General features: G+C 49.3%; 1 protein-coding gene across 3 annotated transcripts; it reads left to right on the top strand.

Annotated features, from left to right (window-relative positions):
- Nucleotides 1-71: 71 nt before the first annotated feature.
- Nucleotides 72-26,176, top strand: FKBP15 (FKBP prolyl isomerase family member 15). Of its 3 annotated transcripts, none has more exons than XM_059865062.1 (29): nt 72-198; nt 1,412-1,521; nt 1,823-1,907; nt 2,436-2,505; nt 3,955-4,029; nt 5,084-5,182; nt 5,563-5,712; nt 6,410-6,478; nt 7,393-7,536; nt 7,955-8,100; nt 9,109-9,157; nt 9,836-9,955; nt 10,184-10,277; nt 10,950-11,053; nt 11,696-11,789; nt 12,511-12,620; nt 13,041-13,151; nt 13,779-13,873; nt 14,456-14,558; nt 17,773-17,944; nt 19,390-19,526; nt 19,926-20,081; nt 20,493-20,645; nt 20,941-21,033; nt 21,454-21,564; nt 22,367-22,474; nt 22,660-23,399; nt 23,816-23,906; nt 24,588-26,176. In XM_059865062.1, the coding sequence occupies exons 1-29, from the start codon at nt 146-148 to the stop codon at nt 24,660-24,662; spliced, it is 3,717 nt and encodes a 1,238-aa protein (XP_059721045.1). In that variant the 5' UTR covers nt 72-145; the 3' UTR covers nt 24,663-26,176. The 3 variants fall into 3 exon arrangements, with proteins under 3 accessions (XP_059721045.1, XP_059721046.1, XP_059721047.1); XM_059865063.1 differs by lacking the exon at nt 72-198 and adding an exon at nt 338-690; XM_059865064.1 differs by lacking the exons at nt 72-198; nt 1,412-1,521 and having other exon boundaries at nt 3,960-4,029.
- The last annotated feature ends 1,720 nt before the right edge of the window (nt 26,177-27,896 follow it).

Raw genomic sequence — 27,896 nt, 5'->3', positions numbered from 1 at the left:
GCCTCCACCCCGCACGCCCCTCCGCTTTGCCACTGAGGTCCGCCCCCTGTGACGTCACACTCAAGCCCCGCCCCGCCCGTGCCGGTGCCGCCGGCCGTAAAGCGCCGCCGCCGCCCGCCCGTCCCCGCCCCGGCGGTCGCTGGCCATGTTCGCGGCGGCGGAGGAGGACGACGCCGACTTCCTGTCCCCGGCCAGCGGGTGAGCGCCGGGGGCGCAGCGGGACCCCCTCCCCGCTGCCGGGTGGGCGCGGCGGCCCTGGCAGGCCGCGGGGCCGTGGCCCCGGCGAAGGCCCGCGGCCGTGAGGGGCGGGCAGGCCGCCCCCTGTGCAGCCGGGCCCGCGGCCGGGGCTGCCCTCCTGTGAGCGGGGGTGCCGCCAAGGCTGTGCCCCGCTGCCGTCCCGCTGCGGGAGCGCCGTACGGGCAGCTCGGGAAGGGTCCGGCTGCTGGCGGGGCTCGGAGCGTCCCCCAGTGTGCCCGGGGCAGGCTCTGGCTTTTGAGACCCCGCTTTGCTCGGGGGCCCCTCCCGCTGGGGGAGGCGGGGCCGCTCCGGGGTCTCAAGGGCAGAGAACTCGGTGTTCCCATTTGAGTAAGGAGAGGTGGGAAGTGCTGGAAGTGCCGCTTTGGGGCCGTTCCCCCGCGCTGGCCGCTCCCGGGATCCCCCGGATCGCGTCTGTATGCGGCACATCCAAGGGTTAGTATCGCTGACTTGTTGTCGCTCCAAGAGCTGCAGTTCTCCTCCCCGCCCCCTTCCAGGAGCTTCTCTTGTAAACTAATCCTGTCTTTCGAAAATTTAGTTATTTTGAAAAGGACATTCACTGGCAGTGGTGTCATTTTTTGGATTTTTATTCCCTTGCCCCATGATATCAGGAATAGGTTGAGTGGATCTGGCCTTGAAGCAGTAAAATTGCAAACAATGTATCCTGAAGGAATAACCTCCCGCATTAAACCCTCTGCCCTTAACTGGGAGAGCTTCTGCTATTTTAAAAGTTAGTAGGAGAATCTGTTTCCTGGACATTTAAAGACAAAAAAACTCCAGGAGCTGAATGATGGTTTCTCTGTCACATATTATTTTGGGTATTGTAAGAGTCAGCTATTTTATGTCAAGCTAGTTCTAGTCATTATTGCTTCAAAGTAACTTTTTTTTTTTTGGTGTAGTTTCAATTCTCACACCTTCAGTCCATTTTTGAGGAAATGAAACATAATTTTACCACTTTCCCAGCCTCTTCATATACAAGTTCTGCCTATTCAAAATTAAATGTTTAATTAACGTAAAGCAGCTTAACCTGCAGCCCTTTGTTTACTTCCAAAGTGATGGTAAACACTTTTTATTTGAAAGACCCTTTGGTTAAGGGTGTTCATTATGTATAGTGTCCATGTTAAATAAGGTTAAACGGTTTTATTTCCCTTTCTAGAGCCAGATTAGCCTCTCTCTTTGGCCTGGATCAAGCAGTCTCAAGCCAGGGAAATGAATTCTTCCAGTTCACTGCACCAAAGCAGCCCAAGAAGGGTCAGACAGCAGCTGGTGAGTAACTGGGCTTGAGCATGAGGAACACACTCAGCAGCACACGTTTTTGGGGAGAACAAGGGCCCTTGTGAAGAGCAGCAGAGCAAACAATTCCCTGAGCTTTCCTCAGGGATGTTTTCCTCCAGTGCCCTCCTGCACCTGGATTTTCAGCTGGCCTTGGGTGACTTTGAAACTCTAGTCTTTGTTTCTTTGTAATTCCCACTGGAGTTGTTTCTCCTTGTGGGAAGGAACCCCTCGTGGTGGTGCCCCCAGGCAGTGCTGTGCCTCTGAGAGCTGTCCCTGGTCTCTGTCCCCACAGGGCAGCCCCAGAAGACCCCGGTGGCCCTGGCGGCCTCGGGAGCCCCCTCGGTGCTGGTGGCCACAGCGGTGCTCGCGTATCGATAGTAAGTGACTCCTGCTGCAGCCTTTCCCTGATCCCAGAGGGGAGGTATTCCTGGATAAATGGGAAGAGATGCTTGTTTTCAGCCATATCTGCATGGTGGGAATGCTGTAAGGCAGTGGAAGTTTCTGCTCAAGAGCAGTTTCAGTTGCTGTGCTGCAGCTCTGGGTGAGGCAGTTCTGAGATAAAGAGCAAGCTCTGGGTCTGGCTGTGGCTGGGAGCTGTGTCCTGCCTGCTGGGCTGAGATCCTGCTCTGCTTCAGGAGGTTCTGTCAGATGCTTGTGCTTCATGCCCTTGAGAATTGAGGCGTGAGCAGAGTGAGAGCACTAAAACTGTTTGATGCTACCATCGTGGGGAAATGTTTCTGCCCTGGATCTGTGAGAGCAGTTGTCAACTCACTCCACGATGTGTGCTCTTGGCTCTAAGCTAAGCAAGGCTGCCTGACATTTTATACCTGGGAAACGGGCTCTGAACTCTAAAGAATTCTGAGTTAGTGAAAGTTGTGCAGCTGAATGTCTCCCTTATCTTCCAGTACAAATGGGCAGTACTTGAAGCAAGGCAAGTATGGAGCAGCTGTAGTGGGGAACCATGCCACCAAAGAGGTGAGAGACACTTCCTTCCCTAACTCTGCCCTGCTGAGGGCTCACTGCTATGAGATGGTGTTTTTGTGAGTTCTCAAAGTGTTTTGCTTTTGGTGTTGTTCTCCTGCTGCCTTTCTGCCTCCTGGGTTTTCCCAGGGGCTCAGCCATCCACCTTGGTGACATTTTTCTTTCCTGCAGTCTGTGAGTTTGTAAGATCTCTTACAACTCGTGCCTGAAATAGTTTGCAGTGTTTCTGGAAGTCATTTTGGTACATATTCAGCCTGTCTTTTACAACTGAATCACGTATTTGTGCACATGGAAATAGGTATAAAGCAAAATTCTGTCCAGCAGTACAGAGATGCTTTGCTTAGGTTTTGTTCTTTTGGTATCAAAACCATCTTTCCTTCCCAAGTGTTCCTTGAAGAACACAGAACTGAGGTGCCCAGTAAATGGGTGTGTTTGAAAGCTACTTTGAAAACTCTCACCCCTCCCTGCTCTTGGTATTTGTGATGTTTCATATCCCCCAAGTCCTCATTCATGTCTCACTAAGTTGCTTCTGCTTTGGCAAGAACAAAATCAATCTTAGTTTAGTAACTCAATTCCTGAGTCAGTGATCTGGGAAGTGTTGAGCTGTGTTGTTCTGGGGAAGCTGGGGAGCACAGGCAATGCAGGAGGAAGCTGAACCAGCTTTCCTCAGGCTGCCTATGTGATATTACATCCAGCTGGGAGCAGTAACTGGGTCACTCCCAATTCACCACTGAGCTGTCCCCGATGCAGGTGCACAAAGGAAAACACATCTCCATAATAGATTATGTTTAGTAGAGCCAAATATGTCAATAAATCTCATATCTGTGTTGTTTAGTACCTGGAAAAGTCCCTCCAACTCAGTGTGTTGTGTCAATAGGTTGATGCAAAGATGGAAGATTTCACACACAAACCTCTTCAGGGAAAATGTCTTTCCCAAAAGGGTAGTCAGGCCCTGGCACAGCTGCCCAGGGCAGTGGTGGACTCCCCATCCCTGGAGGAGTTTAAAAGCCATGTGGATGTGGCAGTTGGGGACAGTGGTGACCTTGGCAGTGCTGGGGGAGTGATCTTGGATCATTCAGTCTCTTCCAACCTAAATGGCTCTGTGATGATTTGATGCCATGTGTGGTGAGTTCTGTATCTGGAAGGGTTAGTGCACCATCTTTTTCCCCTGTAACTGTGAAAAATGTGGAATTAGTTAAAGCCTGTTGTTTATTGTCAAACAATGAGTTTCACTTGCTTGGTTGCTGCAGCTAAATAAAACCCTTGAGAATAAACCAGTTTTAATAAGTGTCACAAAACTGTGTTAAGTATTTTTGCCGAGGTATATTTGACAAATAAATACTGAGCCTTAGGCTCTGCATGTGACAAAGCACCGTAGAATTGAAGATGTTTTGAGTTCCTGTTTTTGTTCTTTTTCCTTGTCTAATTCCTTGTGGAATCCAGTACAGGATCCTCCTTTACATCAGCCAGCAGCAACAGATCACCTCTGCAAGGATCCACCCAGGCTTTGTGCTCACGGTGAGCCTCTGGCTTGGAAAAGCCTTTTTTGATCACAGCAAACACAAAGTTGGCTCTAAAATTCTTCCTTAAGCCTTGGTTTATAACCTTTGAGATCAAACATCTGAGTGACAGAGAAGGAGGTGTCTTAGTGTGACTGTTCTCCTCGTGTACTACACAAGAGGCTGTGACAGCTCCCTTTGGCTGATCACCTCCTCAGGAGATTTCCAAACCAAGGCTCCTGTAGGAGGTAAATTATTACCTGTGCTTACAGAGGAGTTTGGGGTTTGCAGCCCTGGAGTGGATAAAACCAGCAAAATTCCTTTTGCTGAGAATTTCAAGTTAAGTGTCTGAGAGAATACAACTGAGTAAGCAGAAGGAAATGACAGCAAGGAAATGTTTTCTCTCAGAAAATTTACACTCAGCATTTTCCTGCTGTTGAGAACAATCTGGAGCATTATGAGCTCTAAAATGGAATCTCTCAGGAAGTTGGTTTCTGCCAGTTTTACAGAAAATTGAAGTGTTGGTTTACTGTTCTTAGCTTGTCATCAGATGGCATCAAATCTCTTCATATGAGAGATGGAGATTTCACTCCCAAACAATGAAGTTTCTGTTCCAGCTTAGACCTTGCTCTCTAGTTTTTTATAACCACATTCTTGAAAAATTAATGGGTTTTATAGTCACTTCTGATGACATGGGTTTAGAAGTGAGGAGGAAGTGATTTCTCCAACTGATTCTGGAAGCCTAAATACAATAAACTATGAAATGAAAATCACTCTCACTTAAAAATTCTCAGTATATATCAAAGAATCAGGCTTCAAGGGAGTTTCTGAAAGGTTTCACCTTGCTGTGTGAACTGCAGCATGTAGGAAGCACTTAATGTTTGCTCACATATTTGAGTTATAATAATTCTTCCATGATAATGAGCACGTAAATAAAGGCTAATTTTGAACTTTGGCTGTAGAACAGCAGGGTTCTTGCTGCCTTATTTCAGTAGCTCTTATTTTAAGCTTCTTTTGGATGTGGGTTTTAGTTAATTTAATATCTAAGATAGAACTGATTCCCTCTCCCACAGGTTCAGCCCAACAATTACAGCACGTTCTATGATGATCAGAGGCAGAACTGGTCCATCATGTTTGAGTCAGAAAAGGCAGCAGTGGATTTCAGTAAGCAGGTAACTGCTCCCCTCTGGGCCAGCCAGTTCTGATGGCTGGTTTACAGCAGGGGCAAATCAAGTTTTGTTTTCATTGGAGTTCAGCTTTGAGTGTGTGCATAACTGTGATGGAGACAGATCTGAGAGGAGCCTGCCCTGAGTTTTGTTCATTAAAACAAATCTCTTTGAGGCAGGGAGCCTGTTACTTCTCAGGATTCCCAAGTGCTGCATATCAATGGTTCTGTAGAGCAGAGGGTGTTCATCCAGCACATGGAGATGTGGAATGCCCTGGGAGTGCATTTCTAATGTGGGCTTGATCAGTACAGCAAGGAATGCATCAGATTCATGAGTGGGACTTGTCCATTAAAGGCCAGAGACACTGCTAGGCTTTCCTTCTGCAGGTGTGCATTGCCAAATGCAACAGCTCTCCAGCTCTGGACTCAGTCCTCTGCCAGGATCTCCTCCTGGGAGAAGGGCAGGGGGTGGAAGGAGGAGACTCCCTGGAGGTTGCCTATACAGGATGGCTGTTCCAGAGCAACGGGCTTGGACAGGTAAAGACACCTCTGCCACCTCCTAATGCTGAGTGGGACAGTCCTGGCAGGAACCTGCTCATCCAGCATAGTACTGGTGTTGATGTTAAAGTGTACTTTGGGCATTTGTGGCACTGTAAGTGGGGTAATCTCTATTGCCTATAGAATATCAAGGGATTCTGGCATCTTACAAAAAAATGTTCCTCACTGAAAGGGTTGTTGAGCATTGGCACAGGCTGTCCAGGGCAGCACATCCCTGGAAGTGTTCAAAAACCATCTGGATGTGGTGCTTGAGACATGGTTTGGTGGTGAACAGGGCAGTGCTGAGGGGATGGTTGGACTTGGTAGTCTTAGAGGGCTTTTCCAACCTTAATGTTTCTATTATTCTGTTATGTTTAGGGGGAGGTGATTGAAATGCTTTTAAACTTCTGTGGGCATGGGCACTCTCACACATGAATATTTAATGTTGTGTTTTGCTTGACCCAGCCCTGTCCTATAGCAAGTCTGAGTCTCCAGTTATCATTCACTTCATGAAATTGTACTTCAGGAAATGGACTAAAGCTCTGTCTTACAGCTGAGAATTGATTTTGGTAGTAGTTGGATGGGAAATAGCATTTAAGCAGAGGTTCTAAGAGTTGATGGAACGTGTAAAGCAGCATTCAGAATCTAGAAACAGTTGGGAAACCCATATATTTTGTGTTCTTGTTCAACTCTCCAGGTGTTTGACTCTAATGTTAACAAAGACAAGCTGCTGCGGCTGAAGCTGGGCTCTGGAAAGGTCATCAAGGTACAACTTGTGGCACTTTCATTACAGTAATTCAAGTCTCAGAGCTTTGAATTGCTGCAGATCTTGTTCAGGATTCATACATGCTGTTTCTGTTTCATTTCTTAGCAATCACTCTGTGACAGTGACTCGCTCAAGCTTTGCACAATAGGGCCCAGTCTCCTTTTCAACAGTGTTAGACAGGAGTTGTCCTCTTTGGTAAAAAGGAAATTCCTGTTTTCAGGAGCTGGGATTTTATTGTCTTTTGTTTTTTCTGGAAGTCACTTAATCCATTCCCTTGTTCTTGGGGAACCCTATTTCTAAAGGAAACAATTTTTCATCCAGGTGTTGTGATACTCCCTTAAGTTATTCCATAAAATCAGGGTTTGAGTCAGAGATGCCTTTGTTCAGGTAATTTCCATGATCTGAGTAATTCATGTATGACCTGTATAATTCAAATATGACCTGTTACAAGTTGTCTTTTATTGAAGATGTGCTATTTGTCTGCTTTGCTTTATCCTGTATCTTACTAATTTTGCCTGGCTGTTAGAGCCATCCTGTTCAGTGCTGACATCCCTTGGGCAATTTGCAATGCTCTGACTTCATGTCCCTCATTACAATTATATTCCTTGGTTGCTTTGTAACTCTAACCAGAGCAATTCAGATCTCTTTGGAGTCCAGTTCTCCCTGAGAATGCTGAGTGAGTTTGCTACTGTGTGGTGGAGCTGCATCTTTATTCTTAAGTTAACACTAGGATTTACAACTGGCTTCCAGGATTTGTGACAAGACAAAGGTTTAGTGCTGCACATTGAAAATGAACAGGACTTTGCAGGAATCTCTATATGTTTTGGAACCTTTGCCTGAAGTTGTCTTAATGGGGTAAATAATGTCACTGATCCAAGTGTTGCTCTCTCTTCTGTTGCCTGTGCACACCAAAGGGCTGGGAAGAAGGAATGCTGGGCATGAAGAAAGGAGGGCGAAGGTTCCTCATCATTCCTCCAGCCTGGGCCTATGGGGCTCAGGGTGTGGCTGCTCGTGTCCCTCCAGACTCCACTCTGGTGTTTGAGGTGGAGGTCAGGCGGGTGAGTGTCTCCTGCCAAATGTTTGCTTTCCATCTGGTTTGTGACTGCAAGGGGCAACCTGCTGGTAGTGTGAGAACTCCAGCTCAGAAACTGTTGGAAACACCAGCAAGATGTGTATCTTTAATTCAAACAAACAAACCCAAAAGAGCCCTAAACCCAGAAAATCCCCCAAGGCTGTTAGTCTGTTGTAACTGTCTTGGGATCTTTTAGCTGTCTTATTTGTGAGTCACTTGGGAAAACAAAATACTGTGGGAGGAATGAGAGGATGTAAAGACTCAGCTTCTCCAGCTCTGAATCAATTGGCTGCTTTTCCTTGAAGTGCACGAGCTCCACAGGCAGTGGCATCACAAATAAATTAATGACAATTTTTACAGGAACCCAGAAAAACATCTTTTTTTTTTGCTTCATGCTTTTTAAGGTGAAGCTGGCAAAGGAGTGCTCTGGTTCAGATGGGCTGAGTGTCAGTTCCAGGGATTCCCCTGCACCTTCTCCAGTTCCCAGCTCAGATGGCTTCTCCTCAGACTCTGGTTTAGTGCCTCCCTCCACCATCCCTCCAAAGCCTGGGTAAGAGGCAGCATGGCCTGAACAGCTTTCTCTGTGAATGCTGGTGATGCCCACCAGCACAGTGCTGCACTGACACCTCATTTGGCAAATGTGGGGCCTCTGTGCCAGCTCAGTGCCCTCCATGTGGCAGAGCAGTGCTTGATAACAGGACTTGCTGGAATTTTCAGCTTGAGTGATGACTTCCAGATTAAAGCAGCTGGAATGGGCTCCAGTAAAGAAAGTCATTCCAGCATTGCTGAGATCCAGTGGGATTGAGCTGTGTGGGTGCTGCTCTAACAGCTGTCTCATCTCAGCTGGCATCATTTGCATCAGTTTGGACCTTCTCAGTCTCCACAACCCCCTGAAAAGAGGGTGTAGCCGGGTGGGGTTGGGTTCTTTTCCCAGGTAATAAGTGACTGGGGAGAGGAAATCACCTCTTAAAGTTACCCCAGGAGAGATTTATACTGGATATTAGGAAAACCTCCACTGATAGAATGGTCAGGCATTGGACCATTCTGCCCAGGTGCCCAGGGTGGAGTTACCATCCCTGGAGGTGCTCAAAGAATGCAAATGTGGCACTTAGGGTTGGGGTTTAGTGCTGAACATGTTGGGGCTGGGTTAGTGATTGGTGACTCAACCTTAGATGTATTTTCCAACCTTAACAATTGCATGTTCTCTTCCTTAAATTAAATGGGTCAGTCACCCTTTTTAGGGAGTCCAAGTAAGTGCTCCTCTTGTTGCCATAAGTAGTTTTTTGGACTTGGTATAAAATTATTTATACCAGAACATGGTTGCTAAAGCAAACAAAATTATCTTTTTATAATCAGCTGTTCCAATGGGCCACAGTGGTGTCCTGAGCATATCTACAGATAACACTGTAAAGACTGTTTCAGAAGTGTGGGCTAAAAGAAATGCTCATGATGTGAGAAAACAGCTTTCCTAGGGAGAGGTGTATTTAAGTGTTTATAAATCCAGAATGTTGGCTTCTGAATCTTCCTGGCTAATCTCCACTCCTGTGTGGCTTTGCAGGGAGCCAGCTGTCCGGGCCAAGTCCAACTCCATCAGTGAGCAGCTTGCAGTAAGTGCTGCCTTCTCCTAACTTGAAGCTGAATAGAGAAGTTCATTTTCACTTTAAGTATTTACTGCTAAAGATAAAGTGAGCATCATGCAAGACACTAGAATGTTCACCTTACAGCAGCTTTGAGCCTTGTTTTTGAAGGAATTAAGGGTTGGACTTCATAATTAATGGTTGGACTCCATGACCTTAAAGGTCTTTTCCAACCTTAATGATTCTGTGATTACCAGGACCTGAGGAACCCCAGCCCCAGTTCCTGCTCTTAAATGCAAAGTGACTTTGACCGTGTGGATATTCACAAGGCTGGTTGTCTTTTGAGATTAATGGATAAATTTAAAATAGATAACAAAGGAATTGGAACATTTAGGATAAGTTTATAGAGCTGCATGAGAAGACTTTGTGCCTCCAGACAGAAAAAGCTGCTGAGCAGCTTCCTGAACTCACACATTTTCTTGTTGGTGTTTTGTGCAGGGACAGATTTTCCTCTGTAGTGACAGCACTGTCATCCCAGAAAGAGGATATATAAAACAAGCCAGATTAACAGTCCTGGTGCTTGAAGAGTAGATTCTCACACAGTCATTGAAAAATTGAGTCAAAATTCAGTCTGAGATTTTGAAGTGTTTGTAATACCCTAAAAGCCTGGGCTGAGACAAAGAGGGAGTAACTAAACATTTCTTTTAGAACCCAGATGTAGCAAAGGCAAAGCTGATTTCTCGGATGGCCAAAATGGGACAGCCCATGCTGCCTTTCCTTGCTGGAACAGCAGGGAGCCAGCTGGACTCCAGTGACTCAGAAATAGAGGTACCAGTCACAGCAGGGTGACTCTTTCACTGCTTTTCCTACACTGGGGCTTGCTTCGAGTGGGATCTGTAGCAGTGGCTCTGCCCTTGTCCAGGGAAATCTGCTCTGGTTCTGTGACAGATAGATTCCACTTGGGTTCCTGGGGTAACACCTTGTCTCAAGTGACCTTGGGCTCAGGCTGCTGCCTTGTTCTTTGGTGTTTCTTGTAACATGCAGAAATCTTTTTAGGATCCCAATACTCTGAGAGGGACAACACAGCCAGTGGCTTCAACCAGACCCTCCCAGCCAGCTCAGGCTGTGCTGCCCACAGTGTCCACACAAGGTACTGTGCTGGGGGGCTGCTGCACTCCCTTTCCACTCCAGGGGGGCTGGGGGAACAGAGCATTCCTTCCAGGAGCTGAGATATTAACTGGAAGCTTCTAATAAGGCTTGCTGATCCATGAGCCACTAATCCATGGAGCACAAGACAATCCTTGGAGTGTTTCTTCATTGTGGTCTTGTGCTTGAGGAAGAGCAGCCACCATGCCTGAGCTGTCCTGTCACTGGGCACTGAGATTGGTAGGCCATGGGATTGTAAATGGAATGTTACAGATCCCCTCCCAGTGAACAGTACTTTTAGGAATGATGGAAATCCAAGTGAAGGACAGCATGGGGCCGGATGTGTCTTCCCATGATGGAATGGTCACATCAGCTGCTGGTCAGCTGAGCAGCCTTCAGAGTCAGTCTGAGTCACATCTCGTGACAGTAAACTTCAGAGCTATCTCTGTTTGAATGAAAAGAGGTTATTTAAATGGAGCTAGAAGTGGGACTTCTGTGAAAGGTTACTCTTTTCTTGACCTATTATCACTTGCTCGACTGGATTTAATTTCCACAAGGTTGCAGACAGGCTTTTGTTAAACTTTTGTCAATTCAGTTTTTTTGCCATTTCACACTAGGTGAATTAAATTCCTCTGAGCTTCTTTATAGCATGCTGACTTTATTTCTTCCTTTTCAGTACCTCAAGCATCTGGTGCTGCACCTTCAGTATCTTCTGCTGCTTTAATTCCTGCAACGATCCAACCCCATTCTGCTCTGCCTGGAGGAGCACAGGGCTTTCAGGTACCCAAAATGAAATCAAGGAGAATATTGGCACTTCTGTCCTTTCTCCTGAGTCTTCTCCATTGCTGGGAGCAAGGACTTTAAAATTAGGGTGAGATTTCCAGGCTGTTTCTTGTGACTCTTTGGCATTCCCAGGTTTTCATCATATACCTCTTAAAATGTATTCAGAAAGGGCTAATTTCTGTTTATGATGGGTTCTTAAACTATGGATGAACCAGGCTTTGTTAATACCTGGTTTTGTAGTGGATACAACAAAAACTTCCAAGTTCTTCAGCAATGAGCAGTAAAGTTGCAATCAAGTTGTGTTGTGCTTTTTTGAGCCCTTTTTAGGAAATAACCTTGTGTTCAAATTAGCATCAGAGGGAGCTGTTCACATGCTGATCTCTGACTCTCACAAATGTAGGATGACAGTTTTGCTGAAATTTGAGTGAAAGTGGGAGCTAACTAACCCTCAAAAGAAGAGTATTTTCCTTTCACAATGACTCTTGTGTATTTTGACTTTCCAACCCCTTAATTCTTTGATTTTTTTTTTTTTTTTCTTTCCAAACATCATTCTTGCTCTTGGGCTTCAAAAAATATGAAACTGTGAGGACATGGGGAAACAGCAAAACACATTCTAACCTATTGAACTTGTCCTGCAAGGCATATCCAGGAGTGGCATTTGCTTACCCCCAGACTGCTGCATCTGCCTCTCAACTCCAGCCTGTGGGTCAGATGTATCCTGCTCCTTACCAAGGTATGTTTTAAAAGGTACCTGCTTCCCAGAGGGCTGCAAGTCCTGCAGGAGACAGCTGGTGATGATGATTTATGGCTGTGGTAGCACTGTGCTGTTTCACAAATGCTTATTTTTTTAATATCAAATAGGGGCAAGCACTTCCCAATAAATACCCATCTCTTTCTTACCTTGAAGAGCTTTGTTCAGTGTGAGAGGGGCTGGAATTTCTGTGTCTTCTTAAGACTGGGTATTACTAAAGGAGTTTGGTAGATGGTGCTTCTAGTTATAAATAGAACTACCAGCCAGGGAAAGAATTGAACTGTAAAAGGCAAAACCTAGGAAGGACCAAGTGCATTTAATGAACCATTAAGTCATCCCAGTTGGTGAAGTCTTGGGTGAACTGAGCCTTTCTTGGAGCCTGTTTTTGCAGTGCAGTTTCAGAAGCTGACCTTCACTGCTGTGGTTTGATTGTGCCCCTGTTTTGATTGCCCTTCTGCTGCTCTGGTGTGTCTGGGGGCTTTGCTCTTGTTGAGCTGAGCTGTCACATGGCTCAAGAATTTCCTGTACTCAAAGCTGCCTGTTGAGTTTATTTGGGAAGTACCTACATTATTCATTTTCCAAATACCATGTCCTTTTCATTTCTGGGCTTTGCTGGTGGTAGGTTTCATGCACAGCTGTTGCTGTGTCTCTGCAGGTATTTCCTTCCCCTTGTCACTATAAATCTCTCTCCTTTCCCTTCAAGCCCCTGGAGATGTCACTTCCTTTTTGATGACAGAGGCTCGGCAGCACAACACTGAAATCCGACTGGCTGTGAGCAAAGTCGTGGATAAAATGGATCACCTGGCTGCCAAGGTATGGGTAAAATGGATCACCTGGCTGCCAAGGGATGGAAAAAATGGATCACCTGGCTGTCCAGGTTATTTCTGCTTTCCAGGTGTGCTGAGAGCAGTTGGCTCTATTTAAATGCCTACATTAAGTGATACAGTAAATGAGTAAAATTCCAATATTAAAACACCTTTAAGTGGCAGCAGTTCAGCTGCTGTGTAAAAACAAAGCTTAGGCTTAGAGAAAGGTGCTGTCTTACTGTCTTGAATATCATGTGATGCACTGTTTGGAGGATTCCCTGCCCTCTGGGAGTTGTCACACTTGATTCAGTGCCTGTTCCCTGCAGCTGAGCAGAAGGAGCAGTGAAATGCCTCTTTGCACATGTCTGACTCTCACCTGCATCCATAAATTCATTTCAAATGGCTTAAGACTGGTTTCTCCCTGCAGGTGGAGGAGCTGAAGAAGCAAAGCAGTGCTAACAGCTCCCTGCTGCCTGGCATCTCCTCTGTCACCATGGAAGCCTCCATGATCATGAGCAACATCCAGCGCATCATCCAGGTGAGCGTGGCCAGCCTGCTTTCACTGCCATCAGCAGCTGGGGCTCTCATTATCCCTAATGAGAGCAAATGTCCAGCCACCCATGGCTTCTGGTTTTGTGTGGTCAGAATGAGGATGAGACTTACAATGATTTCCATCCCTCTTTCCCCCTCCAAAAAGCTCTTCTCAGCATTTTGGGGTTTGGGTATTTTCTGAGTCAGAGTTGTGGGTATTTAATGGGCTGTGACAAAAAGTTCATGTGGGAGAGGTTCAGCTTCTCAAACCATTATGGATTTAACCCCCAGTCTCCAGAAGAACAATTTCACAGCTCAAGTACCATGTTGTAGAAACCACCTGCTTCTGCTATTCACCATTTAATTTTATGCTTTGAAGCCTTTCTAAGCAGCAGCCATATAAACTTGGGGTTTGTGGGTAAGGAAGTCAACCAGACACAATATTTTCTAGAATGGGATTTGGCAGCCACTGTCCCGTGCCAGGATTCTGCTGAATGTGGCAGGTGCCTTCCTGGGCTGCTCCCACAGAAGGGATGAGCCTCACCACTGTCCTGCCTCTGTGCAAAACAAAGGTTTAGGAACTGCTGCAAGGAAATCTGAGTAAGCTGAATATTCATGCTGAGCTGTGCTTTAGGAGAATGAGAGACTGAAGCAGGAGATATTTGAGAAGAGCAGTCGGATTGAGGAGCAGAATGAGAAGATCAGTGAGTTGATTGAACGCAACCAGAGGTAAGGGGTGGGAGCCTCACTGCATTTCCAGACTCTCCAACTTACACTTGGGCATAACTCAGGGGTGTTTGTTAGGAGATAGCCATATTCTGGTATTTTGAATTTTTTTTCTAAGGTATTTAAAGTGTGGGATTCCTCCCACCCCTTCTCCGCAGGGCTTATCCCCAAAGCTCTGGTTTGCAGTAAACATGAATGTGTAAAAGGGGAAGAAAATCCCTCCTGTCTTTGAGCACACTTGCCCTACTTCTGGGAGTTACTTTATTTTTGCTGGCTTTTAGTAAGATGAAGAAATTGTAGGGGGATGTGGAGCCCTTCATGAAATTCAGCTACCAAGTTACCAAAACTCTTGGAACATGAGACATTTTCAGAGAGTGAAGCACTTATCCCAGTTGATAAAAGCTCTGCTCTGCCAGGCACAGCCCTCTCACTGCTCTTGAGATTAGCACATCCTGTCAGATTGTCTGGAACTTGTCATGAATTCACCTGAGACCTCCTGTGCTTTGGAATGTCACCTTTTCTGTCGGAGCCCCTGGCTCCAAGCCCTGGCTTTCCAGGAATCCCACAGAGTCTCCCTGTTCACAGGTGTGTGGAGCAGAGTAACCTGCTGATGGAGCAAAGGAACCACTCCCTGCAGACCACAAATGAGAACACACAGGCAAGAGTGTTGCATGCAGAGCAGGAGAAGGTAACAGTGGCATGAACAAAGCCAGTATTGTTTCATTAAAACAAGCTGAAGCCTTGTTAGTCAAGGCAGTTTTCTTAGAAGGCAACTGCAGTTCTGAACTTAGTTTTGAGAAAAAATTTGATGTTTTGATGGTTTTCATGACCAAAGCATCACAGAGGATATAACCATTTCATACTGTCATTGCTTTAATACTGTTACCTTGTGGAGAATGTCTGATTTATTGCTAACTGTGTGGACATGTGGCCAGTGTATTGTGGAATTTTGTATCACAGGGCTTTTGAGTTGGAAATACTTCAGTTATTTAGTTGCACTGATAGTTGCAGAAGAGTTTTATTCCTTTTATATAACTGATGTAGGGTGAATATGGATACAAGAAAAAATATATTTCCTGCTGGAGTTTCTTCATTGCACTTTTGTGGGTTTTTTTAATGCTAATCAGAAGCTGATTGTTTCTCCCAGTAACACTCTGTGCTTTTATGACAGGAACTGTTGGGAAATAGCTTTTAAATCAGCAAAATTAATTTCTGCATGGCTGCATACCCTGAACCATCCCTGTAGGCCAGCCTAGCCCAGGAGTGCTGCTCTGGCTCTGCCATTGCATGGTGCCTGCTCTGCTTTCTCAAGCACTGGCTTCTTAAATTGCACTAAGTCCAGTCTTGCTCTGTGCTCTCCTGCTGAGCTGTCTCTCTCCAGTTCAAATGTGAGGTGACAGATGCTTCCTCTGTGTGAGAACCACAGCTTGGTGCACCTAAAGCTGACCAGAACTGCAGCTTTCCAGTGGGTGGTCAGGAGCAGAGCAGGGAAGGGCTGAGAGCAGGCAGGGAAAGGGGCTGCTTTTCCACCCCCAGCCCAGGCTGCACACCCAAAATATGTAGGAGTGTGAGAGATTCTAACCAGGAATAAGTCAGACTGAAATAAGAAATTGAATTCCCTCCTCAGTGAGGACAGCATCCTGCTGGTACAATAAAGCTTGGGGAGGAGTCATCTTTTGGAAGTATAAGATATTCAGGAGTCTTTTGGGCCTCATCTTCAGCAGGACCCCCCTGACTGAGCAGTCACTGCCCAGGGATGATGTTACATGAACAGGCTTCAGGCCAGACCAGGAAAGCCCTGCCTTGCCCTGGGAGATTTCCCCTGGTTCTGTGGGAGTATTGACTGTAAATATGAAGGCTGGTATTCCTTCCTCTTCCCTTTGCCTAACCCAGCTTGCCTTGGGACTGCAGTCCCTGGATCCCCAGGAAAGAGGATTGACTGGAAGCTGTTTATCCATTGTTTACACACAGATTTGCTCACCATTTGGTTGTACTCAGGGTCACTGAGGTGTTGGTTACTCACTGCTTTGGGTTGTGGATCTTTGGCCCTGGCAGAGCAAGTCACAGCTTTAGGTGAAGCTTGTGAACCATAAGTAATTCCCCAGCTCTTCAGTGCAGGTCACAGCCAGGACTGCTCCCAGCTCTGGTATGTGACATACCCTAGGGATACCTTTAGTGTCTTTCTTTTTGCATCAGGCTTCACTCCCCTTTTCTGTCTAAGCTTTTACAGTCCTTGGAGTAATTTAAAGGCTTCTCTGGCATGCCTTAGGCTCCTGTTATAAAGCATTTTGCTTTTCTACTGATGAATACCTCTGCCTTTCAAGTTGTGTTCTTAACCCTTGCTGTTTCCTGTTGCTGCTTTCTCTTCCCAGCACATGCTGCCAGTGGATCGGGGCTGGGACCAGGTGAGGCAGTGTCTGCTGACTGTGTAGGTGCTACATGGGTGTGCCCTAGCAAGTGCCAGCCCAGCTTCCTCTTGAACTAGAAACTGATTGGCATGGAAAGAATTGTCTCAGAGCTTGAATGAGCACGGATCCCTCCCTGGAAAAGGGCAGTGTCTCCCCACTGGCCCCCTCTTTCTTGGGGAGCCCTTTCCAAGAATTCTCTCACATTGCTGCTTGTTCCACTTCCCATGGGAGAGCAGGATCACTGGCAGAGCAGGGACAGGTCACTCAGGATTCCTGGTGCCTGAAAGCTGGAGGCTGGAGCTGAGCTGTGGACATGAAGCATCCTCTGTAGAAACTTCTGTCTAGTAACACTTCCTGCCATAGGATCTCCTAATTTTGTTTTCTTTATTTGCCAATAAAGACAGAGGCCAGGGTTAAAATAACCTTTAGGTGTCTTTAGCTGTGCCATGGGGTTTGGTTTTAGCATGCCAGGAGTCAGTGTAGCACTGGGACATTTATGGAAGCACAGAAGGAAAGCAGATCCGGCTTTGGCCACTCTCTTGAATGCTGCCTCCTCTTTAAAATGAGTGATGTGGTATCCCAGCCCTCCAGGTCAGCACATCCTCATCATCAACATAGCTGGAACAATTTTGCTCACAGCTCTTCTGTGCCAGAAGGTGCTGGTCCTCATGTGGAGGGAATTCTGTTAGGGGGATAAAGCAGAGAGAAAATCCAGTTCTCCTGACCTTACCTGTTTCAAGAATGTGAAAAATCTGTTGGGAATCTCAAAATAGGCAGAGGTGTGGAAGCTGTTTAGGGATTCCCCGTGCAAATTCTGTCTTTGCAGAGCATCCTCTGAAGTTTATGTGTCACTCAGCAAGATTGGGAATGGGACTTTGTCTGTCTTGAGCCCCTGATAACATAGTTTACAAGTTGTCTAACAAGCTGTGCTAGTGCCTGGTTTTATGTGAATCACTGACTCTCAGCAATCCTAAATCTAAACAGGTCCCCACATGACTGAGAGCTGTGCTGGGAAATGCCAGCCTTGCCCATGGGCAGCCAAGGTGACCTGGTGCTGTGTGCTCTGGGGACAGGGTGCTCTCCTTGCTGGGACCAGCCTGTGTTCAAGTGGCTTTTCAGTGATTTGTAAGCTTATGGAAGACAATTAGATGTTGGAGCCCAGGCTTTTTACTCAAATAGTTGTTTTCACAGCCTGAAAACTGAGTAGAGCCACCAGGCACTGGTACCAGGCTTAAACATATTTAACCTTTTCAGGAAAACTCACTGGGTTGAACTGCTGTGGTGATGAGGTTGTTGGTGGCCTCATGCAGCTTTCTAGTCAGTCTGGACAAAACTGACATGCTAGAAAAGTCACTGTTGCCTCCTCGCTCTGGAGATGTCTTCCCTCATAAGGTCTCCAGCCCTTTTCCAGCTCTTCCTGAGAGAACAGTTCTGCTGTTTCCTCACACATCCCTTCCCCCCCTGCCCCTTTCCCTGCTCCATTTTGTGCTCCAGGCCAAAGTTGCAGAGGAGCTGGCAGCTGCCACAGCCCAGGTTTCCCAGCTGCAGCTGGAGCTCACTGCCCACCAGAAGAAGGAGATGGACCTGAGGAAGCAGCTGTCCTGTGCTGTGCAGGATGCAGAGAGACAGGAGGCGCAGCTCAACAAGCTGCAGGCACAGGTGGCAGGTGGGAGCTCCTTCATGGCTCTTTTCTTTGATAAGTTGTAGTTTTTTCCTGTCTTCTGGGGCATCTTCCTGCTTTCCCTAGGATCAGTCACAGGGGATGGAAGAAGTATATGGGTGCACTAAAATATCTGAGGGATGTGCATCCTTGTCACCACTGAGGGCAGAGTGGGATGACTCAACAAACGAAATCATCCTGTGAAAGGGAAGCCTTTTGTAGAACAATCTCTCGGCTTTTCTGTCCAACATCCTGAAGAGCAGCCAGAGATGTTCCATTGGATGGAAAGCTGAGATAAACCTGAGGTGTTGTCTTGGTTTGAAAAGCCAGGTGTCTGCTTAGGAAGGCAGGAGCCTCCCCTGAACTGGAAACTGTAAACCCCCTCCCTCCTAATTGCTGAAATTAAGTGGGGGTCTCTCCTTAGAGATACGGGAGCAGGAATAACAGTTCTTTCTTAGGGAACAAAATAAACATAAAATAAACAGTGCAGTAATACACAACAACACTGCCAGAGTCAGAATAGGAGCTGACACCTTGTGGGTCAGGGTGCTGGTAGCAATCCAATTGGAATCATGGCTGCAGCCCTCCTGCAGTGACAGCTGTTGTTCTGTTGGAGCAGGAATCCTGTAGAAAGGTGTAGTCTTCCTCTGAAGATCCAGTGGAAAAGGCAGCTGTTCCTCTGGGAATCCAGTGGAAAGGCTGTGTGTGGTGTCCCAGAATCTGATTGTATCCAGGTAGGAATGCTTGGCTCCTCCCTCTGGGCAGAGCATCTCCTAGTGGGATGCTATAATTTTTATCAGTCATGCAGGGACAATCAATAGCCCATTAACAGCTGACATCTTCTCAGAGGGAGGACTGGTTTGTGGAAGAGAGAAAGAAAACTGCCCAATGAACAGAAGAGAGCTGCCCCACCTCTAACAGATGGCAAATAGAACTCATCTTGCAGTGCAATCTTAGGACAGGTGTTCATTCATTCCTCTGTGCTGGGCACTGCTGTGGCCCCACCTTGAACCCTGGGGTCCCTTCTGGACCCCACATGACAAGAAGGACATTGAGGGGCTGGAGTACCAGGAGAGGCTGGGAAAGGGGCCAACCTGGAGAAGAGGAGGCTCAGGGGGACCTTGTGGCTCTGCACAACTCCTGCCAGGAGGGGACAGCCGGGGGCATCGGGCTCTGCTCCCAGGGAATGGGGACAGGAGGAGAGGGGATGGCTCAGGCTGGGCCAGTGGGAATTTAGGTTGGATATTAGGAAAAATGTCTTCACAGAAATGGCTGCAGAGCACTGGAACAGGCTGCTCTTGATAAATTCTAGTCCCCACTGCAGGCACAAGTGGAGTTGTTGACTGCTCTGTGCAGGAGACTCTGTTCCTCCCCATCAGCCCCCAAAATGTGCTCCCCTGCAATGGGACTTGCACCCAAGCTCACAGGGAAGTGTGGGGCTTTGTTTGCAGAGCTCCAGGAAGCCTCTCAGGACACTCAGAGCAGGTTCAAGGCTGAGAAGCAGAGCCGCAAACAGCTGGATATGAAGATTGCAGCACTGGAGGAAGAGCTGACAGACCTGAGGGTGGAAAAGGAGACTCTGGAAAGGGTATGTCCAGTGCCAGCAGCACAGTTTCAGTTGCTTACTGAAGGTTAACCCAAGGCTAAGCAAAGGTTTTTGCTTTTAAATATGTAAGTTAAGTAAATCTTGATTTATCTGCAGGCTGGTGGATCCTTTTTGCTTATGATAATTCATTATTTATTATTTTATTTATTTATTATTATTGTTGGGGTTTATTAGTCATTATTATTTATTTAATTTTATTTATTTATTTATTTATTTATTTAATGTCTTACCCAGTAATGTGTCAACCTTCCTTACCTCTGAGATAGCCTCAGCTTGATTTCACGTGATGAAGTTCCCTGCCCAAGGAACCTCCTTCTGCCTGAGGGAGAAAAGCTGCTTTGGTGCAGTCTGGCCTATTCTGTGTCACATTCTGTGTTGCAGAATCTTGCAGAAAGGAAGAAGAAATCCCTGTCAGAGAGAGCTCAGGCAGAGGAAGAGATGGAGGAAATTCGCAGGTCATACCAGCAGGAGCTGGACAAGCTCCGGCAGCTCCTGAAAAAGGCCCGGACCTCGACTGACCAGGCAGCAGCAGAGCAGGTGGGGACTCAGGGGAGCTGCTGCTCCAGGTCTGGAGTGCTTGTGGGAGCCTACAGGTAGGAAATAATGTGAAAATGCTCAGCTAGGGGAAGAATAAAAGCATTACCTGCTTGAATTCACGGGTTATTGTCAAACTGAGGAAAGGAGAGGCACCAAATTGAGATTGCAGTAGAGAGAAGAATATGGGACTTGTGAGGAGTGAAAGATTGTTCAGAATTATGCCAAGAGGTCTGAAATCTGAGCCAGATCATCTGGCCAGCCTGGGGCTTTGTGGCTGGAGCTGAAGTGAGAGGTGTGGGTATGAGCTGGTGGCTGCACCCTATCTGTGGGTGTCCAGCCCTGGCTTTCCCCTCCTGTGCAAACACAGATCTGTGTGTGTGTTCCTGATGGTGTCTCTTGTGCCATGGGCAGCTGTCAGTGATCCAGGCAGAGCTGGAGTCCCAGTGTGAAGCCAAGTGTGAGCGTGCCCTGGCCTCAGCCAAGGAGCAGCATGCCCGGCAGTGCCAGGAGCTGTGTGAGCAGAGGGATTCCCTGCAGCACCAGGTGGCCCAACTGGAAGAGAAGGTAAAGAACTGATCTTAGTGCCCATTGCAGCAATGAAGATCAGCAGCTGTTACCAACAGTCTTCTCCCACCTAACTGGGGCTTTCTAACTCCCTGCCTGTTATGGAGCTTGATCTCAGCCATCTGCAGGTGCAGGTGTTGGGTTGGGTTTATTATGGAGGAGGGAGAGCCAAGGGGCTGATAGTGCTGAACTGCAGCAACAGCTACAGCTTCCACTTACCTGCACTGTCCTCAGTGGCTGTTTGGAGTGGGTGACACTGCCAGGAGCTGGACCTGCTCTGCTTCTTGTGTTTCAGCTCACAGCTCTCAAACACTCAAAAAAAGCAGAGGAGCAAAAATTGTCTGAGGCTCAGCAACGTTTGGAGGAGCTGGAGCTTATGCAAGAGAAGGTAAAGGAATAACACAGCAGCTGGATGGGAACTGGAGTGCAGGGAACACCAACCTCAGGCTAGTCCAGAATAACAAGGATGGGTGTTCCAGAATATGGTGGGGAAGGGATAATTTTGTGTGGTTTCCAGCAAACCAGAACAGGCCCAATAAGAGACCCAGCCTTCATCTCACTGGGATCTCAGTGATGCTGCACCCACCTATTCTTGGTGGCACTTGAGGAGCTGATGACACAACTGTGGCTCCCCAAGGCTGGCTTGGCTGTCCTTATTTTGGTGCTGTTGCTTTCAGCCAAATCTTTTGTGATATGCTTAAAACCCCACTCAGAGTTAGTGCCTCACTCCAGCCCTTGCCAGGTGACCCTGGAGGTGGGGCTGTGGTGTGAGGAGCAGCTCTGAGGGTGCCTCTCTCTCCCCTGGCAGTACTCAGCCCTGCAGGCAGACGTGGGGGCACTGAGGGCTCGCTACGAGCAACAGATCCGAGACCTGCAGAAGGATCAGGATGGATCTTTCCCTTCAGACTACACTGAGCAAGTGAGCTTGACCCTCCAGTACTTCTCCTTCCTGAGCAAATGGATTTACCTTGAATTATTTCTCTTTGAATTGACAGAAGAAGGAAAAATACAATTTTCTCCACAGAGCACTGTGCTTGTAGTAACAGTCCACAGAGGAAGAAGGGATGGGATCTTATCTTTGAGTCATGGTCACCCAGAATGGTTTGGGTTGGAAGAGACCTTAATGCTCATCAATTCCATCCCCTCCCATGAGCAGGGACACCTTCCACTGTCCCAGGTTCCACCAAGCCTGTCCAGCCTGGCCTTGGGCACTGCCAGGGATCCAGGGGCAGTCCCAGCTGCTCTGGCACCCTGTGCCAGGGCCTGCCCACCCTGCCAGGGAACAATTCTTAATTCTCAATATCCCATCCATCCCTGCCCTCTGGCAGTGGGAAGCCATTCCCTGAGTTCTGTCCCTCCATCCCTTGTAAACAGCCTCACTCCATCTTTCTGCTGCCTACTTTGTTGCCTGACTTTTATTTTTTGTTAAAACTCTACATTTGAGGTTTAGATTTAAAAACTAAAATAAGAAAGAAGTATCAGTCTGCCTTGGCTTTGTGCAGCCTGCCTCAGTTTGGGGGGATAAGTTTGGGTCACATAGTGGTTCTGAGTTAAGGTGGCCTGATGTGGTGAGGATTTCTGGTTTGGAAAGTAGATTATTTGAAAAACCACCTGTGTGTTTGGATTTATTTTTCCTTCCCTTGGTGAAGTGCCTGGTGTTGAGTGCAGTGCTTTACATGCTAATGAATTGTATCTCTGTTTCCTGTCATTCTCTTTTGCAGGTAAAGAAGATAATGAATGGTGTATTTCAGTCTCTTCGGGGTGAATTTGAGCTGGATGAGATGTACAGTGGCAGGACAGTCCTGGGGGTGGTCATGAACACTATCAAGGTATGACACTGGTTAGACAAGAGAGAGCCTTGGGCTAAAACCTCCAGTCTGTACTGTGAGACTGAAATAACTGAAGGAGGATTTGTTGTGGGTGGCAAAGCAGCCTGGTAGGAGGAGGTGATACAGGGATCTGCGATGGTTTGTATGTAGGGTGTAACTTGTGTTCTCTCTACTCCCTTTTCCAGACTGTGACACTGCAGCTGCTCAACAGGCAGCAGGAGAAACTGGAGCATGGCAGTGAAAATGAGGAATCTGGCACAGGAGCAGGGAGATCACCTGAAGCCAAGACTGAGCACAGAGAGCCCCTGCAGCACAGCCCAGCACAGAGCACTGCACCTCCAGCTGACCCTGGGGAAGTGACCAGAGGCTCTCTGCAGTGTGAGCAGCAAGGCCAGTCTGCTCCTCACCCTGCTGGGCCCAGAGCTTTTGAGGAGGAGCAGGAGACACAGAGCAGTGGGGTGCCAGAAGAGGAGAAGGTTCAGGAGGAGCATCTCCCTCCCACAGCTGATTCCAGCCTGGATGCTGAGAAGGAGCCTGTGCTTGCAGGACAGCCTATTCCTGGGCTGGAGCAGAGGCTGGACAGTGTTCCCATCAGGAAGGCTGACCCAGAACAGGATCCCTCTGCTGTGCCTTTGCAGGCAGCAGCTGCAGAGCCTTCTGTTCCAGGAGCCAAGCCAGGAGAGGGGGATGAGGCAGCACCTCCAGCATGTCCAGCTGTGGAGCAGAAGGCAGAGGAGGCTGGGGGATGTTTAGAGCCTCCTCCCTTAAATGGGGAGGAGGGGAGTGGCACAGACCCATGCGATGGAGCTGGCTCTGACCAGGATCCTGCCTCAGTGTCCAGCAGAGCAGAGCCAGGCTCAGCTGTCCTGGGAGAAACTCCAGGATCTCAGGAACTGGACTCCAGCCCCAGGCAAACAGATTCCAGGTGAGGGGTGGTGCTGGGTGCCAGGCTCAGGTGGGGCTGGGACAGCAGCAGGCCCAGGTGTGTCCCTGCTGCAGGACAGCACAGCTGGGGGCTGCAGCCCCCCCAAGGTGCTGGCACTGGGTGGCACCAGCCAGGAGCTGGTACAGACCAGGCTGCCCAGGGCACATTCCACTGGGAGCAGCCCCAGAGCAGCCTCCTGTCTGCTGGAGGCAGTGGAGAACATTCCCAGGGGAGTGTGCAGTTCCTGTGCAGTGATCCTGGTTCCTGCCAGTCCCAGACTTGCCCTGCACTGCTGAACAGTACCTGCCACAAAGGCCTCCCTCTGTGGCAAAGCTTTGCCATCTCTCAGTAACAGAACTTGTAAAAGCAAATCCCATCCTCTGAGAGCCAGCTGCTCATTCTTTATCTCCTTGCAGCCTCTTTGAGGAGGACAACTTCTTTGAAACAGCATCTCCTAAACCACTGAAGCCTCAAGTTTCCTCAGAAGAGGAGGATGAGGAGGAGGTGGTATGTATTTGGGTGTTTGAGTGTTTGCTCTGATTGAGGCATGGTCTGTAGCTTGTCTGTAACATCCTCCCTGTGGCAGTGGGGGCCTGGCTGAGCTCAGGGCTCCCCATCCATTCCCTGTGTAAATCAGGAGTGTCTGGGGTCAGTGACTGTGCTGGGAGGGGCTGGCTTGACTGAGGGAGTGGTGACAGACTCCTACTGGCATGAAATCAGTGGGACTTGCCAGGTTAATTGAAGGGTTTTAGTGTTTGGCCCCTCTCCAGTCCCTTTTAGCCTGTAAGCAGCTCCTGGAATCAGAACCAGAGAATCCTCAAGGTTGCAAAAGACCTTTAAGATCATCAAGTCCAGCCATCCATGTAGCATCGTTCACCATTGAACCATGTCCCCAAGTACCACATCCACCCACTTTTTGAACACTGCCAAGCTGTGGTGACTCCACACTGCCCTGAGCAGTCTGTGCCAGTGCTTTACATTCCTTCCCATCGAGATTTTTTTCCTGCTATCTAATCTAAATCTAATCTAAACAGCAAACCATCACATGAGAAATAAAAACTTGGGTAATGAGGCTTCTTGTTCCCAGCTCCTCAGAGCTGGCAGAGATTGCAGAGCAGTTTGTGTGGTGATTAGGAAATGCCAGGAAGCTGCTGGGGCTGAGCAGTTTCCCTCTGGTGTGCCTTGCAGAGCATGAAGGGGCGTCCCCCTCCCGCACCGCTCTTTGGTGACGATGATGATGATGACCTGGACTGGCTGGGATGAAGATGTGTCTGCTGAGCCCTCTCCTCTGGGCATGGTGTCTTCCTATGCTCTGAGCCCATGGTGAGCTGCCCACGTGGGACATTGGGAATGACCAGGGACTTTCAGCTCTTGTCCTGCCGCTGGAGCAGGGGGCTTGTCCTGCACTCGTGGGTGCTCAGCCCCGTCACTCTGAGCTGCCAAACACTCTGGGCTTGAGCTGAGTGCAGGAGCTACCCACTGTCCCCCTCCCCTGAGCCCTGGATTCATTAATCTCAAACCTTTGCAAATAGGAACTTGGTGAAGAGCTTCAGCAGAGCAAGTATCGCAGGACCCTGCGGTGGCAACACCCTGTTAAAAAATCAGACTAAAATCTCCTACCCCAGTGATGAACTCCTTGGAATGTTTCTCAGTCCCCAGGTGGCTCCCAGGGACCTTGCACCCTCTCCCCACTGTGTCTGAGCTGTGTGCCACTGGAGGTTCCCCCAGGAATCCCAGTCAGGTGTTTCTTGTGAGCCCCTGATGGCTGAGGTGGTTCAGGTGGGCACTGACCCAGAGCTGCTGGGCCTTGGAGCTCTGGTAAAGAGCAGGGCCTGAGCAGCTGTGATGGTACAAGGAGCCCAGTCCCTGCTGTGTGTTAGACAGTCACAGGCAGCTCAGCTCCTCTCCTGGGCCCACAGCTGAGGTGGCTTTTACTGACTGTGTTTCCCTGTGGGAGCAGCAGCCCAGCTCTGGGCTGTGCTGTGTGTTTGGGAAGTCCTTCCCCACAGCCCAGCCCTTCTCCCGTGCCTTTGGCTCTGCTGCTGTTGAAGTGTGACCATCCTAGCACCAGTCAGACTGTACAGAGGGGTGGGACACAAGGCCCAGGCTGGGCTGGGCAGCCTGGGGTGTCACCCTGCACTCTGAGGGGACCAGGAGGGGAAAAGAGTGAGGACAGAGCTGGGCAAACAGCCTGGGGCTCTCACAGCACTTTTATTCTCCACTCATGGGCACTAACACAACTCCATCCCAGAAGTCTTTAAAATAAATAAACCCCTGCATAAAATGAAAGGACTTAAGTTAATTCTACTAATTCTATGATTTAGTTTCTACACCTGCATTTACAGTCTCTGACTGGAATCAGATCTCTGTCCCCCTAAAGGTGATTTCTTGGGAGGAAAACACCCAAAAGAGTACTGGGTCTTGCTGTTGGGGTGTGCCCTATCCTCAGTACCACAAATTGCCAAATGCAGCTCAAACTGGGGCAGAGACCAAAGCCTGTAACAACCACTCTGCTGCCGTGCAGGGTGACCTGAGCTGGGCCTTCCTGGGCATCACTCAGTGCTCAATGTGAGGGTGTTTGGAACTGGATTGTGGGGGGTGCTTGTGCTGCTCTGAGTGGCAGTGCCATGGTGTGGCCTCTGGACCCGTCCATGCAGTGTCCCAGGGCTGATCATTGCTCATACTAACAACTTCCACTTCTCATTCCCTGGTACAGATAAGACATGCTGAGGGATTTGCATTTCACTTCTTGGAAAATAAAGTGCAATTAAACCTGATTTTTTTTTTGCTTGCAGTGGCTTTACTTTAGTCTGGCTTCATCTGTCACCTGAAAACTGACTTTGCTCTTAAATTGGGAATAATTGTACTTAGAAGCTGTTCTTGTCTGTTCTTGTTGAAGCCCTCTCCTGGGAAAGGAGAAAATGTCCCTTTGTGCTGTGGCTTCTTGGGCTCTCACACTGGACTGGGTTGGAGTGAGAAGCTGGAGCACAAAGAGCTTTGATGGTCACAGAGGGCACTTGCCTGGTTCCCCTCAGATTTTAGGGGAGGGGATCTTGGGCTTTTCCAGGGGTTTGCAGAGCCCAGTTCCTCCTGAGCTGCTCTGGGGCTGCAGAAAGGTTCAGCTCCACTGTGCCTGGGAGCCCTGAGTAGGGATTGGGGTGCAAGAGTTGGGATTGAAATTTGTTTCCCCCCACCCCCCAATTCAGGCCCAGCAGGTACCACAACCCCTTCTGTCGGGCCGTGATCTGAATGAACCCTGTCTGTGCCTGTGTGGCCACCTGCCTGGGGTGAAGGGGGCAGCTCTGGGCTCCCAGGGGCAGGCGCAGCCCCGGGGAGGGAGGGACGTGCCAGGGCCCAGAGAAGGACGATGCTGCCTCAGGGACTGTGCTGGGGCTAACCCTGACCCCGGGGGCTGAGTTCTGGCCAGAGGTGGTTGAACCACAGAGAACTTTGCTGAAGATGTGTCCAAGGGGGTTGCTGGGGGCCGGGAAGGAGAGGACCCCTTACTCCATCCTGGTGCTCAGCCCCTGCCCTGCCTGCCGAGGCTTAAGGACTCACAGAAAGCTGCGGACACGGTGCTGGGCCCATGGCTGGCTTTAATGTCTCCTGTCTCTGAGGGGCCGAGCCCGTCCCCGGCTGTCTCATCCTTGAGCCCTTCCCCGGCTGCCTCCTCGCTCTGCGGCCACCGCTCCGGGCTCTCTCCTGCCGGCAAAGGGCTTGGAGTCGCCTCGGGACAGCTTCGCCCCGCGGGCAGCGCTGCGGGACCCTTCAGCCCGCCGGGCAACGTTCCGGCCCCGCGGCCCCACACGGCGCCTCCCGCCGAGCGGGCCCGGGGCCTTCGGGGTGGAGCGTAAGCACAGCCGGACCCCGGGGCTGGAAAGCGCTGCAATAAGTTCGTTTTTAAAGAGTCTGATGGCCGGGGGCTCTCGTGCGGGGCGGCCGACCGTCCTGAGGGCCCCAAGGCTGGATCCAGGCGGGTGCTGAGCCCTGGCCGTGGCCGCGGCCCTGCCCACCGTGTCCGCGGGCCGAGCAGTCCCTTATCGAGCACCGGCTCCATCCACCGGGCTGGGGCGGGCTGCAATGGGATGGGAGCCCCGCTCCGCCACGCGGACCTACTTGAGGAAGACGAGCAGGAAGAAGGTGGAGACGATGAGCACGAGGATGCCGGCGGCGAAGCCGAGGCGCAGGTTCTCCATGGAGGCCAGCGGGGGCTGCGTGTCCACCAGGAGCCCCCGGCCCAGCAGCCCCAGCACGAAGGCATGGGGGGCCTCGGAACCGCGGCGGAGGCCGCAGGGGGACACCGAGCTGCTCACGGCGAACACGGGGGAGTGGGACGAGCACTGCGCGGCCGCCGAGCGCGACGAGCCCTGGCCGGGGTCCGGGGGGGCACCGCCGCCGTTCTCCGGCTGCCGCTCTCCCCGCGGGGTCCCCGGCTCCGCTGTCGCGGCCGGGGCCGGCTCGGGCAGCAGTGTCACCGTCCTGCAGAAGGGGCAGCTG

This window comes from Haemorhous mexicanus, chromosome 21 (assembly GCF_027477595.1).
Source record: "Haemorhous mexicanus isolate bHaeMex1 chromosome 21, bHaeMex1.pri, whole genome shotgun sequence".
In the NCBI taxonomy this organism is placed as follows: domain Eukaryota; kingdom Metazoa; phylum Chordata; class Aves; order Passeriformes; family Fringillidae; genus Haemorhous; species Haemorhous mexicanus.
Note: the sequence above shows the minus strand (reverse complement) of the source record. Positions and strands in the feature narration are given on the sequence as shown.